The sequence below is a fragment of the Neomonachus schauinslandi genome, chromosome 16, assembly GCF_002201575.2.
Source record: "Neomonachus schauinslandi chromosome 16, ASM220157v2, whole genome shotgun sequence".
Lineage (NCBI taxonomy): Eukaryota > Metazoa > Chordata > Mammalia > Carnivora > Phocidae > Neomonachus > Neomonachus schauinslandi.
In genome coordinates, this window is record NC_058418.1 from 13772172 (window position 1) to 13785374 (window position 13203).

A 13203-nucleotide genomic window follows, 5' to 3' on the forward strand; every position below is an offset into this window, starting at 1 on the left:
CTTGTTCTTCCGAAGGGGAGAGGGGAGGGCAGAATTCCTGGATGCCCCCCCCCCCAAATGTCAAGAACCCAACACAGTGATGTCAGGGGAATAGCACAGACTTTATTTCTCCAGTACATGGTCACCTGTCCCCCAGCTGCCTTTGGGGAAGGGCTTTGGGGCTAAGGGACTTGTGAGAATAAGGCACTTGAGGTGGGGGTGAAGGGCCAGCTGGGGCGTGTCTCAGCTAAGCTGGTCCTCGTACTGCTTGCGGAAACAATCACCAGCTGGGAAGAAATCCCAACATCTCTCCTGGTACATCTTCCAGACATAAGACTCCTAGGGTTGGGGCACGGGGAAGAACTGGTTGGCCGCATCTCAAACGTTCATGCTGACGTGAGCTATTTCCTGCCGCCTGCTGCCTGACCTCATATGAAAGCTCTCCATGTCCCTCCCGCTGCCCTCCCATTAACAATCCCTTACCTGGCCCGTGTGTTCTGTCTCGTCTTTATTTATCAGATACATCAGGAAAAACCTGAGGGTGGGAGGACGGCGGACATAGGTCAGGACTACCCTCACTTTCTCCTGATTGGCTGGCTGGGAAGCCACCCGCCTGGATACCACACCTGACTGGTCGATGCCCAGTACCGGGCCCTCGCGGTCGGCGGCCACGCCTCCCCCCCCCCCCCCCCGCCCACGACGGGCCCACGGGCCCAGGCTCACATGTAATTGGCCAGGTTGTGCTCCTCTAGCGTGTGGGTCTCGAACCCGTGCGGTGTCGTATCAAAGTAATCGCTGCCGATGCCGCAGATGAAGCACTTGGTCTATGGGTGGCGGGGGACATTAGAATCCGGGCCCATTCAACCCCCCCCCAGGGTCCCACATTCCCTCTGGGTCGCCCCCAGACTCGACCTACCTCCATATCTTCCTTCACTTGCTCTTGTTGGTCTCGGAGCTCGCCAAAAGCGTCGATGATCAGACCTGCGGCAGCAGGTGCGAATCAGTGCCAGACCTCTGAGCCCGCTCAGACTCTTCCCTCTTCTGGCTACCCACCCCTGAGCCTAGCCTCCCGCCCCCCATCTCCCTCATCTCACCCTGCTTCCTAGAGATAATAACACCTAGCGTTTATTGAGTACTTTTTACGAGCAAAACACCTAGGAATTGATTTAATTCTCACAATAACCCTGCGAGGTTAGGATAGTTAATATCCTCATTTGCAGATGGAGAAACTGAGGCCCAGAGAGGCGACTTGCCTAAAGTCTCACAGCAGGAAGAGGCAGACCCAGGATATGAAGCCAGGCTGACTACACTCTTAAAGGAGCCAGTCTGCCTCTGGGCACTGGGCCCCCACTCTCACAACCCCGACCAGCACTGACCCTGGATGATGGCCAGCAGGATGACGATGACAAAGAAGAAGAAGGTGATGTCGAAGACCACTCGGTACAGCTCATATTCATCGCCTGCTGGGTCCTCAATCTCATCCCCGATGCCCCCACCAGCTCGGACACCCACGTACATGTGAAACAAGTAACACTGTGGGGGGGGGGGTGACAAGCATATTGGTTATGCGTTCTATCATTCGACATTCTCCAAGGACCTCCTGGGCCCTGGGCTGAGGGGACACGCAGACACAGCAATGACTGAGCCAGCTCTGGGCCCTGCCCTCACAGGGCTCACAAACGGGGCATCACACAGTGACAGCCCAGAAATGATCATGGCTGTGATAGGGAGGACACAGACAGAAGGGGCAGATCCGGGGTGGGGGAAGCGCAGGGTGATCGGGGAGAAACGGGGGGAGCACAGGAAGCTTTGAAGCTTTGAAAGCCTGACTCAGTCAGGGTGATCAGGCAAGACTTGCCTAGAAGAGGGGACATGTGAGAGCTGGAACTTGAAGGAGGTGTTAAGTGGGAGAAAGTGTTCCAGGCAGAGAAAACCACATGTGTTACGTAACCACTGGGGAGCAAAGAATACATTTTGCTCCCAGGAGGAACTGAAAGAGGTTCAGCGAGGCTAGAAAATAGAGCTCCAGTAAGCAAGAGCAGGGAGAGAAATGAGGCCAGCCGATGGTTAGGGAGGGCTTCCTGTAGGAGGCAGCATTTAAGTTGAAAGGTGACGTGTCAAGTGAGAGAGGGGCGTGGACATGGGGCCTGTGGTAGAAGAGGGAGAGAATGTCAGATGCAAAGGGCTTGGGCGGGAGGAAACACATGGTCTTAGGGGAACCGAAAGAGGACAGGAAGCCAGGGAGCAAAAAGCAAGAGAGACTGTGGTTAGACTCGGGTAAAGCTGGCTTTTCCCTCGCATTGTGAGCTGTGGTGAGGGATTCGATTTTATCACACAGCATTGGAGCGCTACAAGAAGGTTCTGAGCAGGGAGGAGGCCACGGTCTGCCTGGCACTTGGGAAAGACTTTCCACTTGTTCTTTCTGGGTCCCCAGGAAGTGAGAGAACCCTGTGTCTTGGTTAAGAGCTGAGGCTGGTGACTGCAGTGGGAACAGGGCTATGTGTGGCAAGACTAGGTCTCGTGGGCCTCAAATGTCAGGCTGAGGGGCTGGACTGGGTCCTAAGAGCGTGGCACAGAGTACAGGACATCTCGTGTGACAGCCCCGAGATCATTCTTCTCCGCTGTGGCCCGCGCCTCTGTAGGGCAGCTCAGTCTGCGTCATGACCACCATTATCAGAATAAAAAAGAATGTATAAACAAGCACGGCATGCTGATACTTGGGTGAAATGTATATGTATATATATATATATATATATTATATAATATATATATATATATATATTTTTTTTTTTTTAAGTAATCTCTACACCCAACCTGGGGCGCGAACTTACAACCCTGAGATCAAGAATCGCATACTCACTCCACCTACTGAGCCGGCCAGGCGCCCCTGGGTGAAACTTTTATAGAACACGATGAGAGTAGCTAACACCTATGGAATCCTTAACACACGCCAGGCTCCATTCTAAGACTTTTGAGGGAGCTCCACTGAGTCCTAAAATCAGCCCTAGGCTGTAGGCACTGTTATCACACACCCATTTTCCTGGGGAGGACACCAGAGCACGCGGAGACTGAGTAGACTACCCCAAATCTCATGTGCGTGACAGGGGAACGACGCCTGAGCACCCCAATAATAACAGCTCTAAAAGCTCAAATAACATGACGGCGGCGGCGAACGCTTACCAAGCACTGATTATGTGACCAGCACTCCTCAAAGGCCCTCACAAGTACCCGCTCACGGAACCCTCACGGTGAGTTGACGAGGTGGGTACTACCACTAGTCCCCTTTACAGAGGGTCGGATGGTCAGTAACGGGCCCCTGGGAGCGCCGGGGGGAGGGGCTCACCGTCATCATGTCATCGCACTTCATGTCAGGCTCGTCCTCATCCTCACTCTTGTTGTAGAACTTGCGGAAGAAGTTGAAGGCCACCACGGTGTACAGGTAGACCACCACCGCCAGGAGGCCCACGGTCATCACCAGCTGGGGGCACGCGGGGGGCCCCGTCAGCTCCATGCTCAGCCTGCCCCTCCCCAGGCCCAGCTTCCTGGGTCCTCGCCCCCCGCCCCCAGCCAACGTGGCCCTCCCTCCCGGGTCTCACTACCCACACCCACCCTGGCTCAGCCCACCCTGCCTTGCCCCTCCTCGCAGGAGCTGCCCAACCCTCCCCCACCCACCCCCACTCAGACTACCAGCTCATCCCTGCCAGGCTCACACCCCTCAGTCAGGTCCTCTACACACCTGCTTCCCATTATGGGTGACGGAGGAGAGGATAGTGCGCAGCGTCTTGACCCCCATGGCGATGTCCAGGAGGTGGGCAGCGAAGAAGAAGTTGTTGTAGTGTCCCAGGAGGGACATCACCATGTACCAGCCCAGGTATAGGAAAGACTGTGGGCACACAGGGTCAGGGGTCAGGGAGCGTGCGGGATTCATGGGGAGCACTCTGGGGGTCAGGGAGCGCTCACGAGGGTCAAGGGGCATTTGGGGGGTAGGGAGCACTGTGGGAACAGGGGGTCCAGGAACATTTGAGAGGGATGGGAGTGCCCTGGGGGTCAGGGTGCCATCTCTGCCTAGGGAGCACGTGGAGGATCGGGAGCACTCGGCAGTAACGGAGCATGCTGGGTGAGAAGCCATCCCCAGGGGAAGCTGGAGAACCCTCTGCGGAAGGACCTAGTCTGAGAATTCAAGGGCACCCGAGGGACAAGGGGCCTTGGGGGGCAGGGGGCTTCACAGGACCAGGCGTGCACAGGGGCTCAGGAGTCAGGCCCTGGTCAGGGATACCTGGGGTCAAGGATACCCCAGCCCTCCAAAGGCCCTTCTCCCGCAGCTCCTCCCCCAACTTTGGGCCCCTCCTCACATTGTCTGTGAAGATGACCCCGACCTTCCAGATCTGGTACTTGACGTCAATGGACATGAGCCTGTGTGGGGTGGGAGGAAGAGGGATGGCCAGATGCCTGACGCTCAGACGCTGGCCACCTCCCCTGGCCACCCCAGGCCTGTGCAGGCTGGGCCCCGACTCACCAGGTGAGTAGCCCCGGTGGTGGTTCGGGCTTTCGCTCGTTGTGGGCTGTGATCTCCAGCGTGGCCAGATCCATGCCCAGCAGCTCGGCGATCCGCTCCCGCCCATAGATGTCCCCGTGCTTGTCCAGGACCTGCGCAGGGGAGCGTGTGATCGTGGGGACACGGCTGGAGTGGGGGAGGGCCACAGGCTGCATGGGGGGAGGCTGGGGCACTGTAAACTTCGCGTGAGAAATTGGGGGTGCATTTTTCAGGGGAGAAGGGCCAGAGCTTTCTTCAGATCCTCAGGGGGAGGGCCCAAAAGGTTCAGTTGATCCATTAGCCAAATTCATAAGGTTAATTTATTATTATCAGACTGGTAGTCAAGGAACCCTATATAATTGGGCTTCTGTCATCTGTGAACTTACCTTCTCCCACTCACCCACCTCCTTCACTCTGCTCCAGCCGCACAGACACACAGACCTGCTCGCAGTTCCTCAAATATACCAGACACATCCCTGCCTCAAGGCCTTTGCCTCGGCTCTTTCTCCCGCCTAGGACACTCCCTCCAGATTCTACCCGATTCATCCCTTCACTTCATTAACTAGTGTGTCCTTTCCTGCCTACTCTTGGTCAACACACACACACACACACACACACACACACACACACATTCCCCTCTTCACTTTTTTTCTTGTACAACACTTATCACCACCTAAACCCCATAAATGCGCTCGTCATCTGTCTTGCCAGCGCGAGTGTTGGGCTTCCTGCTGGATTCCGGCTCCCTAAAGCACACAGCAGGTGTTCAATAAATGTTTGTTGAGCGAATGACTGATCTAGTTTTCCTGGGTGCCAGATACCGCTTATGCAGTAGGCCACATAATCTTTACAACAACCCCGTGGGGTCAGCCCTCTTATGCTCTCACTTCGAATCTGAGGGAAACTGAGGCACAGAAAGGCCGACACAGCTAGGAGTAGAAAAGCAGGCAATCCAGCCCCAGAGTCTGTGTACTTAAAACAGTATGTGTCACCTCCTCCCTCTTAACTAATACTTACTGGGTCCTCACTCTGAGCCTGGCACTATGCGACACTCGTTACGTGTATCACGTCAACACAGAGGAACGGGTGATTATTGCGCCCATTTCCAGATGGGCAAACTGAGGTGCTCCTCAGGCAGCCAAAGCCCCTTGCCTAAGGTCGCACATAAAGCGACTGCTTGTCAGGGCTGGGATGGCCAGGTGGCAGCAAGAGACCCAGCCCGGGAGGCCCTGCCACCTCCCCATCCACGTCCTCACCTTCCGCTTGACAAACTTGTCCCAGTAGTTGCTGGGGAAAGACCTGCCGAGAGAGAGAGAGAGAGAGAGAGAGAGAGAAAGAGAGAGACCCCGAGGTGTTAGGGCAGGAAGGGCCAGGAGCCACCAGCCGGGCCAGGGTGGGCGGGAGTTCCGATGCTTTTCGCACAGGGGGCCCCCCGCACAGTAGGACTGCATCTCACCTGGAGCCGGGCTCTAAAGACCCCCTGCCAGATGGAGTTTGCCCCAGGTCAAGCACTACCCCAGCGCCATCTTTGGTGGGGCCCGCGGGAGGCAGCGGGCTTGCATGCGGGGCTGGGACGTGCAGAAGACACAAAATGGCCCTCCGTGCCGTGTAAGCTCATGGGGTGATTCTGGCCCATTAGTTACCAGTTTTCTGATTCACAAGCTGATGCCCTACAATCCTGCCAAGGCGGTGAGTGAGTTCTGTTGGGTTTGGCGGGAAGAGTTATCATGAATCCACGGGCTCAGACCTGTTTGATGTGTTTCAATTTGTGGTACTTGCTCTCCTTACTGAGGCTCAAATTGCCCCCGATTTGTCCAGCGGGAGCCCCTTCCAGGATCCCCTTCTGGATGCTGCTTCCCACTGAGCACATCCTTGCTTCCTGACACAAGGTAACCCTGGCTTACTGCACTTCCCTGCCCCAGCCCCGAAATCTGCCGCTTCTCCAAGGAGCGTGGTTCCTTTTTGTAGGACATGGTATTTAGAAGTTAAGGTCTTGGGCAGACACAACTTTATTTATTTTTTTAAGATTTTATGTATTTATTTGACAGAGAGCAAGAGAGCAAAGCAGGCAGGGGGAGTGGCAGAGGGAGAAGGAGAAGCAGGCTTCCCGCGTAGCAGGGAGCCTGACTTGGGGCCCGATTCCAGGACCTTGGGATCATGACCTGAGCCAAAGGCAGACGCTTAATGACTGAGCCACCCAGGCACCCCTAGACACAACTTTAAACAGATGTTTCCGGGGCACCTCGATGGCTCAGTTGGTGAAGTGTCCAATTCTTGGTTTCAGTTCAGGTCATGATCTCGGGTTCCTGGGATCAAGCCCTGCATCAGGCTCTGCACTGTGTGTGGAGTCTGCTTGTCCCTCTCCCTCCTCCTCTGCCCTTCCCCACCTCTCAAATAAATAAATAAATAAAATCTTAAAAAAAGAATAAACAGATGTTTCTCCCTGACTCTCTCTGTTAAGCACGTGTGCTTGAATGTGTAGCAGTTAGATGTGCCTTTGATGGTGACAATGAAAGCATAGGATGTCCTTGGTGTGGTTTCTCTCCCTTCCTGTCACCACCTCTCCTGGGCAGGACCCCATAATAAAATAACTTCCAGCACTTATCTAGGACTCACTGTGCCCCAGAAACTACACAAACTCATTTCTTCAGTACAAGATCCTCGGTGCTATTATTTACTCTCCTTTTTACAGATTAGGAAACAGGCACAGAGAGGCTAAGTGCCCAGACCGAGAATTCCCAGCTAGGGTGTGGCCAAGGCAGGCTTTGAACCTGATCTGGTGTTCTTATTCTAGAGATGATGTGGCCCCACTGTATGAACATGTGAAATGGGACTTGACGGCAGGGGTGGGGGTGTTGGGGACAGAGTGGGCTGGGAGTGCAATTTGGGGGTCCAGAGTCCCACCACATTGGTCTCCCACACCCTCGTTCCCTCTCTGGGGTCAATTTAAAAACCCAATGATTTCCTATTGCCTATTCATGGCAGCTGGGTGAGAATCACATATGGGGGCAGGGTTTAAATGCAGATTCCTGGGCCCCACCCCAGACTCACTGAGGCAGAATCTCCAGGGTCTGGGCCCCAGGGATCTCCATGTGTCACCAGCAGCCCCACAGGTATGTTAACACTTGGGGAAATTTGTCCGTATTACAGACAGGAAGACTGAGGCTTGGAGAAACTGAGTCAGGGCTGGCAGTGACTGGAATCTGGGTCTTCTGAAGCCCAGGCCCGGCCTGGAGTGGAACCCCAGCTCTGTCCCCCCCAACCCGCCCCGAGGTGGGGGGGCTGGGCCTTACGGCGTGTTGAGCACCAGCCGGTCCCACTGGCCCTTCACATCATCATCCTCAGGCTGCTCCGTGATGTAGAGACCGTCAAACTCCAGCTTTCGGGCCAGCTCCTTCTCCCGTTTAAAGATCACCAGGGGCACCTGGATCGTGCAGGGAGGCACAGGGGTGGGCGTCAGGCACCGGGGGGAGCCGGGAGATCTTGCTGGCACCGGGGTGAGACCCCACGTCCGGGAGCTTCCCCAGAGCAATCAGGGCAGATGGGCCAGGGCTGGGATGGGAGTGAGTCAGGAGAGCCCAGAAGTGGTGCCTGACGCAGCCTTGGGGCTTCCCCAGGGAGGGGGGATGAATAAAACAGAGGCAGGCGAGGGGCGCCTGGGTGGCTCAGTCGTTAAGCGTCTGCCTTCGGCTCAGGTCATGATCCCGGGGTCCTGGGATCGAGCCCCGCATCGAGCTCCCTGCTCTGCGGGAAGCCTGCTTCTCCCTCTCCCACTCCCCCTGCTTGTGTTCCCTCTCTCGCTGTGTCTCTGTCTGTCAAATAAATAAATAAAATCTTTAAAAAAAAAAAAAAACAGAGGCAGGCGAAAGGAGCCGGAAGTGAGGCAAAGCATTCCAGGCAGAGGGAACAGCATATACAAAAGTTCTGAGCCAAAAGAACTCTATCCCTCCAATAGTAAAGTATCAAGATTTGCTCAAACAGACCCCTTGAAACCCAAACTGAAGCTCTCATAACACGCCTTCTGGGGCATCACAAACCTCAGGGATCAGAATCCACACTCCCCTGTTAGCACCCATGTTATGTCCGAGACCCCAGAGACTCCCCACACGCCTTCATTCACCAACTGATCGGTATATAGAAAATAACATTCGCAGTGACAAAGTTTGCCTCTTGATCCAGAAATTAACATGGTCCTAGGCCCTGGCTCCTCAACTGTGACCCACATGAGTTCCCAATTTGAGTACTGTCCTTGCTGAAGACCCCAATCCTGTACCCAGGCCCCCAGCCCTTACTCCAGTTCCAGGCCCCCTCTGTCCCAACCGCCATGGGAGATCCCTGGCCCCTGCCCTAGACCCTCGCAGCCGGTGGCCCAGCACCTCTCCCTGCCCAACAAGCCCCTGCCCCAGAACCACGGTCACGACCCACCTTGAGGCAGTTGTAGCCAATGATGCAGAGGAAGGCCACCAGTGTATGGAGCAGGCTCAAGCAACGCAAGGCCGGCTCCATGTAGCCCGTACTCTCCTCCAGGAAGTAGTACACCATGTTCTCATCCTCGTCGCCCTCCGCTTCCTCGCCGGCCCCTGAGCCCCAGCCAGAGCCGCCACCAGACCCTGCACCTGACAGGTCCCCGGCCGCCGAGCCCTCCATGTCGTCCTCCCCTGGTGGAGAGTCTGAGACCTGAAATGGGGGCAGAGGTCGGTCAGGGCCTGCCACACCCAGAACCCACCAACACAATTAACGGCCTCCATTCCTGAGGCTGGTTGGGGGGACAGTCAGATACAACTTCGGTGAGACTGTCAAGCAGGATGAGGGGTGGGCCCGGAACCCTGGCTAGCAAACCAGACTCTGTCCTGGGGATCTGACTATTGGACTGACAGGACGACGGAAACCGTGAGAGCGGATTCTCCTTAACAGCGGAGCCTTGAAGAGACTGACCAACAATATTAACACGAATACTAAAATTCGGCATAGCTAATGTTTACACAGCACTTTCTATATGCCAAGTGCTGTTCTAAGTGCTTTACACACGCTAATCCTCTTGTCATCCCCACAGCTCTCAGAGCTAGATACTGTCAGCGTCCCATTTTACAGATGAGGAAACTGAGGAGCAGTGAGATTAAGCCCCTTGCCTAACATCATACAGCCAGTGGGTGGTGGAGCTGGGATTTGATCCCACAGAAGCCAGCTAGACCGCTTCTCTATCCTGTTATCAAGATCCCTGGGCAAGACCCCAAGGGCCCCTTTGTCTCTCAGGAGGCCTGGTTCTTAGGCCCTTCCTTCCATTCCATGAGCTGCTCATTTCCTCCTCCCCACAGATTTCTCTTTAGCTTAGGCGAAAGCAAAGAAGCTTCACTGAATCAGTGCATGTTGCAGAGAGGCCAAGTCCCACACCCAGGGGCATGGGGCTGGCGAGTGGCAGAGCTGAGCGTGGAAGCCGGAACTGGTTCCCTGCTCTAACTCCTGCAGATGGTCAGGCATCTGTCCCAATGCACCCCGATACCCACACATGCTCCCATGGGGGTCCCAAGATCCAGGTGTCCAGCCCGAACCTCCCCGGCACCCCTGATCCAACACCTTGTCCCTTCACTGTGGGGGCCCTGGGAACCTGGTAGGGGCTGAGCTGCCCTGTCCCCCAGCCCAGATAAGCGCCTGGTCCTCCAGGCCCCTCATGACCAGCACCTTATAAAACAGCAAGATGAAGTTGATGGCAAAGGCCAAGAAGAGGGCAAGGAATCGCAGGGTATAGAAGTTCCGGGAGAGGTAGTTCTAAGATGAGGAGAGAAAGAGAAAGAGCTCACAGTCCACCTTCTTGCCTGGAGAATTCGCCCCATCATCCACCTACCAATCCAAAACCTGGTCCCACAACCTAGTTATCGAGTGCTTACTGTATACCAGGACATGTGCTAAGAGCTTTATACACACGAACGTGTATGGCTCTCACCACACCCCCACGAAGCGGGCACGACAGATCTGCCCATTTTGCAGATGAGAACACCGGGGCTTGGGGAGGTGACATGTCTTGCTCAAGGTCACACAGCCAAGAAGTGGCAGACCTGAGGTTTGAGGCCAGGCACTTAACCTCCAGAGTCCACACTCCCAACGGCTCTAGTATGCTGCTTCCTGTGTGAGGCTGCCCTGTCTGCTTTAGCCCAGAGGACACTTACTTCCATCTCTCCCTCCCTCATTTTCTCTCCATTGTTCTCCCTGTCCCTCATTCTTCCCATGCATCCTCGCTGGACCACCTTCCCCCCAACAGGTTTCCTTCAGCCCCTCACGTCAGGCTGGGACTGGAGAGGAGGCAGGACAGGTGGACCCCCGAGCCCTGCCCTCCCAAACTGCCCCCCTTCTTCCTGGCTTGGATGAGATGAGTTCTCCTCCCAGCCTCGGACGGGAGGGGCTGAGACCGGAGCGGTGACTCTGACCCAAAGGCTGAGAGCCAAGAAACAGGCCATGGTGGGAGGAAGGGCAGCATGGCCTCGGTTGGATTTAGCTCTGGATAGCACATGGGGGTGGGAAGCCGAGGCAGGTGGCCCCAGAGGAGCAAAGGTATGGAGGTTGGAATAAGGATCTTGAGCAGGGAGAGGCCAAGGAGCCAAGCGGGGGACCACCTAAGATGCTGCCCTGTGACCGGGTCCTGACTCCGTCTGGGGACATCTGTGCCCTCAGGCCAGCCTGGCCTCTTCTGAGAGATAAGCCTGGCACAGGTGAGCTCAAGAACGGGGTGCGGAAGAGAGGTGGTGTGAAGGCACCGAGGGGCCTCCCTGGGAGAGGAGGTGTCAGCAAGCCCCCTTGCGGGGTCCTCACCAAGAACTTCACCCTCTGCACTTCCAGTTCTCCCCAGAATTCCAAGCCCCCGCCTCCAGCCTCCTCCTTCTTCGGAGGGGGTGGAGGAGGTGCCATCTTCTTGGGGGGCTCTGGTGGGGGTTCGGGGACTTCTTCCTTCTCCCCATTCTCAGCACTGCAGGGCAGGACACAGAAAGAGTGAAGAGGTGCCCGGGCAATCCATTCATTCATTCAAAGCCATGCACTGGGGGCCCACCCCATGCTTGGCCCAGGTCTGGATGGTGTTGGGGACACATTGATGAGTCACTGCCTTCATGGGGCTCCGTCCAATGGTGGTACAGACTGGTCACCAGGCAGTGGCAGCCCGGAGTGGTCAGGGCTGGGATGGGGGACGCTCAGGGGGTTGTGGGAGCCCCAGAAACACCTCTTCCACTTAGTGGTGGGGGGTGTGTCAAGGTAAGCTTCCTGGAGGAGACACGTGAGCCCAAATGGGAAGGAGGAAGACTGAGATGAACATGGGAGAAAGTGCTCTGAGCGGAGGGAACAGCCCACAGGAAGGCTTGGGGTAAGAGAGGAGCACTCATTTCCCCACTCCCTTTGACAGAGCCCCTCCTCTGGGCCCCAGTCTGGTCTGGATGAAGCTGAGGACACAGCGTGAACTCAGGAGGCTCCTGGTCCAGGAGGGAGGCAATGATAGGGGCCAGGCCCCTTGGACTCCAAGGCCACTCACTCGGCTTTCTCGGGCTCGGGCTCAGGCTCTGGCTCGGGTTCTGGTTCTGGAGGCAGCTCCTCTTCCTCTCCATCCACCTGGAAGCAGGGCAAGCATCAGGGAGGAGCCGCCACCCCAGCACCTCTCGGAGCGCCTCTGCCTGTTCCTCTTTGTGTCCCTGGGCAACCTACATTTTCCTCTCCTCCCATCAGAAGAGGGATTTTGAGTCTTGCTTTACAGAGGGGAAACTGAGGCTCGGGGAAGTGGAGCACCTTGCCAAAGCGCTGTGCAGAGTCAGGCTGCCTCCAAGTGGAGCTCTTGTTCCCCAGGGCTTCCCATGGCCTTGACACCCGGGGCACTCAGGGCACGGAGGGCCTGAGGCTGGGGGCTACCTGATTCCTCACAACCACCTGTATATCTCTGAGGGGCTCTCCCAGCGGCCCTGACCCTATCCCGGGCTGTTCTAGTTCCCGGTGCCCTTTCCCCTCTCATTAGGTTTCGAAGTATCTCCTCTCTCTGGCTGCAGATATCTTGATGTCTCCCAGAAATACTACCTGTTTCAGGGTCTCCATCTCTGAGTCCACTTCTCCGTGGGTCTCTCTATCCCTGGTCTGTGTCTCTCTGGTTCGTCTCTGCGGGCCTATCTCTCAGGCTCTCTCCCCTCTCTCTCTGTCTCTGAGAGTCTCCCGCCCCGTCCGGTCCTCCCTCTTAAGCCCAATGTCTCCCAAACCCCGGAACCGCCCCCCCCAAGCCCCCCCGCCGCCCCGCGGGCCCTCTCACCCCGAGCTTCCTCTTGATGATGGGGGAGCCCTCGGGCGTGGGCGGCTCCGCGGGCGTCGTGTCACCCATGTCCCCGAGGCCGCCCGCCCCTTCGGGCCGGAAGGGGCCCCCGTCGGCCACGGCCACGGCCCCGTCGGCGCCTCCCGGGCCGGCGTCGTGCGCCGCCGCCTCCTCGTCGCCCGCGCCCTCCGCCTCGTCGCCCGCGCCCTCGCCCGCGCCCTCGCCGTCCGCGTCGCCGCCGGACCCGGTCGGCTGCTCGCCGTGCACCTCGTCGCCCGTGGGGTCGGGCATGCCGGCCAGGAGCTCGGTCACCGTCACCTTCTTGGCGCCCTCCACGAGGCCGCCGCCGAAGAGCGAGCCCCAGAGCAGGCGCAGCGCGCCCGCCGCCGCGCCCGCGCCCGCGCCCGCCGCGCGCGCC

At 57.1% G+C, this 13203-nt stretch overlaps 1 protein-coding gene across 1 annotated transcript in view; it reads right to left on the bottom strand.

The window, feature by feature from the left end:
* Positions 1-109: 109 nt before the first annotated feature.
* RYR1 (ryanodine receptor 1) overlaps positions 110-13203 on the bottom strand; it is a 107691-nt gene continuing 94597 nt past the window's right edge. Inside the window, exons 92-107 of the mRNA XM_021700963.2 lie at positions 12786-13202; positions 12027-12103; positions 11318-11471; positions 10193-10279; positions 8939-9190; positions 7807-7937; positions 5770-5812; positions 4496-4626; positions 4332-4392; positions 3716-3862; positions 3323-3457; positions 1356-1512; positions 896-960; positions 703-803; positions 463-514; positions 110-318 (exon numbers count right to left, since the gene is read on the bottom strand). Of these exons, the coding sequence (XP_021556638.2) occupies positions 223-318; positions 463-514; positions 703-803; positions 896-960; positions 1356-1512; positions 3323-3457; positions 3716-3862; positions 4332-4392; positions 4496-4626; positions 5770-5812; positions 7807-7937; positions 8939-9190; positions 10193-10279; positions 11318-11471; positions 12027-12103; positions 12786-13202 (2106 nt within the window). The 3' untranslated portion in view covers positions 110-222. The remainder of the gene's footprint in view (positions 319-462; positions 515-702; positions 804-895; positions 961-1355; positions 1513-3322; positions 3458-3715; positions 3863-4331; positions 4393-4495; positions 4627-5769; positions 5813-7806; positions 7938-8938; positions 9191-10192; positions 10280-11317; positions 11472-12026; positions 12104-12785; position 13203) is intronic.